The sequence below is a fragment of the Agrilus planipennis genome, unplaced genomic scaffold, assembly GCF_000699045.2.
Source record: "Agrilus planipennis isolate EAB-ADULT unplaced genomic scaffold, Apla_2.0 scaffold282, whole genome shotgun sequence".
NCBI lineage: Eukaryota > Metazoa > Arthropoda > Insecta > Coleoptera > Buprestidae > Agrilus > Agrilus planipennis.
Genome location: NW_020439604.1, coordinates 35916 through 39902, shown reverse-complemented (window position 1 = coordinate 39902; position 3987 = coordinate 35916). Strand labels below are relative to the sequence as shown.

Sequence of the window (3987 nt, the reverse complement as noted above, 5' to 3'; positions counted from 1 at the left end):
GAGTTCACGTTTTATTTACTTGTACATTAATACTCAATATAAGCGTTAAATGTTACAAAATGAAAAGGATGTAGGTTCGCACGTCTGAATGCTAAGACGTATTTGTAACAAATCTAAAGATTTACATTTAAAGAACAATAAAGAAAACTTAAATGCTGATTGTGCAAAATTGCAATTTTACCATGACAATGTAGCCTGGATAACTAGCTGGAAAATAAGAAGCACGCTTTCTAGTGCCATTATTTGTTTCAATTGTATATATATTTTTCGTCGAGTCAGTTTTGCAAGAGAAAGTTTTGTTTGGTTGTATGCTCGACCTTTCTTTATGTATGATAATAGTGGGGTGGTTTCTATCAACCATTCCTAATAAAAGGGGTTGCAACGGTTCATTTAGAAGATCAAGAACTAACGAGAGATTCGTTTTTAGTTACTTTAATTTCCTTCATATGTTTTTTATAAATTTTAAATGCACACGTTCAATTTGTATATACGTATGTAAATAAAAACAGTTAATTTAAAAACAAGTGTTTTCACTACCGAAAATAAGCAACAACTAGTTCGCTCGCCATTAATTTAGCGTGCGACTTGAGGATAAAAGAAAGTTATCTTTCAACTCAATACAAAAATTTCCTCAAGAACAAACATCATTCTTAATTGTATCTTACGAATCGCGAGTTTCTGCAACACTTCTGGTTGAAACTACAATAAAAACTTGTCATTGATACGAGATAAAAACTTTTTAGGTTTATAGCTCCCTAAATATCTCAGCAATCTATGTTACTTGAGCGCAGAAACAGTTCCCGGGTAGTAAAATAGCAAGTCGGAGATGGTTTCGACTAGATTCGCTATAAAATTCGGGTTTTGTACAAGTTTACGTTTGCAAACTCAGGACTAGCTAAATATCCTGTATTCGGTTGAAAAATGAGCAGCACCCCACAGTTTTAAGGGAGAAAAACAACTCCTGCGCTTCGCTGGTTTATGTTTGAGAATATATTCATTATCAAGTGACTGCGATGTATCAGTTTACTTACAGAATTTGAATTTAGATACAACTCTAAAGTTTGTTAAAATGCTGTTACAAAATAAAGATAGCTTAAAACATTGGTGTACATTGCGAGATAGTGCCAAAAATAAAGATAATTTAATTAAAAAGAAGAGTACTTGTAAACTTCTACGTGCAAACACTTCAATGAATCACAGAGAAATGATTTCATATTTCTGATAAAGAGAAAACACATTGTTCAATACCTACACCTAGATTGATTAATTTGACTTGTTTATCAAATGTTTTTCACAAATATAAAAAATACCACTCTGTATAATAATACGTGCTGAATTATTTTGTACTATTCTCCATAGATTAAATAATTCATCCATTTTTAACCACCCCGCCTCAAATATAATAGGACATAACGCCCGGCTGAGCCCCGTTCTTTCCCCAAATAGGTACACTTACATCCGCTAATAAGTGGTTGAGAGATGAGAGATTACAGCACAGTTCTCGGAAAAACAGCTTATTATTTGACATTAACATCATAACAAGATGATTGATTCGATCTGTTGAACAATATATATATACACTCAGAAAAATACAGGACCATTACATTTTGCAAGCAACAACCTAGAAGTAGGTACTTAGTAAAAATGTTTAAGCAACTTTTTGCTATTGTTTTTCTTGCATTCATTTCGTCTTCTTATTCACAATACATCTCTCAAGGTCAGTGTGAAGACAGAAATATAAAACCGGCAAAAGATTTTCCAGGAGTTGATTACGTAAGTTAACTTTATTTTACACGTCACATTGTTCGCATTTTCTTAAATATTTTCATAACTGTCACGAAAGTACTATCCTGACAGGACTAGCACCGTAAAAGCGAGGCTATTTATTCGAATATTAGCTAGTACGTACAAACAGACAGGCAGATATAAGAAATATTTTGTATCTTAATAGAACACAAATAGCCATATGAATTTTACAAAACGTGACTACCTGTTTTTAAAAATTAGTCATCTAATAGTAAATTATCCAATTCACTATAATTTTTTTTAATAGTATGGAAGCCTGCGGAGATGGTTCACTGTGATTACTTCCAACATCCAGATCGACTGCCAGTATCTAAACTTTGAAAGACCGTCACCTGCATCCTCAAGTGTAACTTCGCATCAGAAATATGTACCAATAAAGCAATGGTCTAAGTCTACTGGTGTAGTTACATTGGCTAGTGGTAGTGGTCAAGGAGTTATAGCAATAAAATTCGAGAAATCTGTCGATCCACTGCAATTTACAATTCTCGGCTACAACCATGATCAGTTTACCATTGATTACAATTGCGAAAATATAGACACGAAACGCAGAAAAGGTAACAATGAGCATATATAAAGTATTTCTTTCTATAACCTTATAATCGCGATTATAAGCTTTATATTTATGAAGACAGAATTAAATTATTTTGTGGACGAGAGGTAACAATAAGTTCATTGAACACATGGTACATGTTAAATTTGCCGATGATTCGTCCTCTTAATTTTCCATCATCATCATCTTCCCTATCGTGGAGTAATCTTCACATTTCCCTAAAACTACCATATCCTGCATCCTTAACTGTTTGTGAACCATAGTCTAATGTAGATCTACCTCCACTTCTCTTAACTTCTGTNCATGCCGGCCGACTGCCAGGAAGTAGGCTATGGAAGTACTGGGCCAAAATACAATGACTCGACATACACTGTGACCCAAAAAGATATGAAAAATGACAAATGGCTTCCGAAATCTAGTGGTATGGTAGAAATCGCTAGTGACAGTGGTGAAGGGATTATAAATATTAAACCCAATAATTCTGCCGAGTCACTGCAATTTAAAATTCTTGCGTTCGATAGCTCCTACTATACCGTCGATTACAATTGCGTCAACATAAACAGCAACTACAGAAGAGGTAAGGATGAGTATTCCTATATACAAATTAATGAAAATTGCGGTAGGGTGATTGTGAAAACACGTTATACTACTTTCAAAGATAACACACACTTTATTTTCATAAAATATTTAATGAGAAAAACTGCAGCAATTGTTTCGATTTCGAGTTGGAGGAAATATTTTATGAAAATAAATGGTGCGTCTTCCTTAAAATTAGTAGATATGCATCTATAAAGTAATTGTTTTTTCTAAAATCTCACAAAGGCAACGTGGAAGTTTATATTAATGACGAAAAATTGAACGATTTTGTAGATAGCATATACCTATGTATTTAAACCTTCACACACGTTCTCTTTAATTTTAGTAGAAGGAAGTCTTAATAAAAAGGCGAAATGTCGCTTAACTATTAATGTGCATGATTGTTTTTAATTTCTGCTTGATCGTTTCTTAGTTTCTTTTGTAAAAATCCATCGTTAGTTCTTTTTCAATTATTTTTCGTTTTTCCAGAAATACTATACGCGAGGAGCAGGTACAGAAGCTACACAGAAAAGGAAGCTAAACTAATTGATGAGGTCCTTAAAGAGAACGGCCTGGCCGATATAAAAAGGACATACGCTATTCAAGAGGTAATACCCTGCTCATTGTAAAAAATAGTTACATTCATGATTTAATAATAAATCTGTTGGAAATGTGCCTGAGTTTTTTTTAATCAATTCCTTCCGTTTTTGAATAAAACAAAAATTGTACGTGAATTTACCAAAATAAAAGTAAAATAGATACATATGAATTCGTTTGTTAACGCACAATACAGAGAGATTCTTGTGCTTAATGTAATTGGCATTGATAATTTAGTGTTACTTGGATAATCTTGAGAAAATTTTCCAAAAGTAAAAAGAAAAATTAACTGTAGCCGAACCTAAATGAACGCTGAAAAAAATACAGTAAGGGCATGCTTCCCTGATTGCTATATAATATCATGTTCGTAAACGAGTTTTTAAAATAACTAACTAGAACTACCCTCAACGGAGTATATTACACACCCGAAACTCTCTTCACACCCTAACAGATCGAGG

General features: G+C 33.2%; 2 protein-coding genes across 2 annotated transcripts; both read left to right on the top strand.

The window, feature by feature from the left end:
• The first annotated feature begins 1589 nt into the window (after positions 1 to 1589).
• Positions 1590 to 2395, top strand: LOC112905935. The gene is made up of 2 exons (XM_025979379.1): positions 1590 to 1773; positions 2054 to 2395. Exons 1-2 carry the CDS (start codon positions 1645 to 1647, stop codon positions 2378 to 2380), a joined length of 456 nt encoding a protein of 151 aa, XP_025835164.1. The 5' UTR covers positions 1590 to 1644; the 3' UTR covers positions 2381 to 2395.
• Positions 2396 to 2652: 257 nt separating this feature from the next.
• On the top strand, positions 2653 to 3607 carry LOC112905936. Its single transcript, XM_025979380.1, has 2 exons — positions 2653 to 2933; positions 3422 to 3607. The coding sequence occupies exons 1-2, from the start codon at positions 2660 to 2662 to the stop codon at positions 3559 to 3561; spliced, it is 414 nt and encodes a 137-aa protein (XP_025835165.1). The 5' UTR covers positions 2653 to 2659; the 3' UTR covers positions 3562 to 3607.
• Positions 3608 to 3987: the final 380 nt, after the last annotated feature.

Excerpts from the sequence above, each read along its gene's own strand:
- LOC112905936 (XM_025979380.1), top strand. The coding sequence starts at position 2,660 with ATGCCGGCCGACTGCCAGGAAGTAGGCTATGGAAGTACTGGGCCAAAA. Across the intron at positions 2,934-3,421 it reads AAACAGCAACTACAGAAGAG|AAATACTATACGCGAGGAGC; the intron begins GTAAGGATGAGT and ends TCGTTTTTCCAG.
- LOC112905935 (XM_025979379.1), top strand. The coding sequence starts at position 1,645 with ATGTTTAAGCAACTTTTTGCTATTGTTTTTCTTGCATTCATTTCGTCT. Across the intron at positions 1,774-2,053 it reads ATTTTCCAGGAGTTGATTAC|TATGGAAGCCTGCGGAGATG; the intron begins GTAAGTTAACTT and ends TTTTTTTAATAG.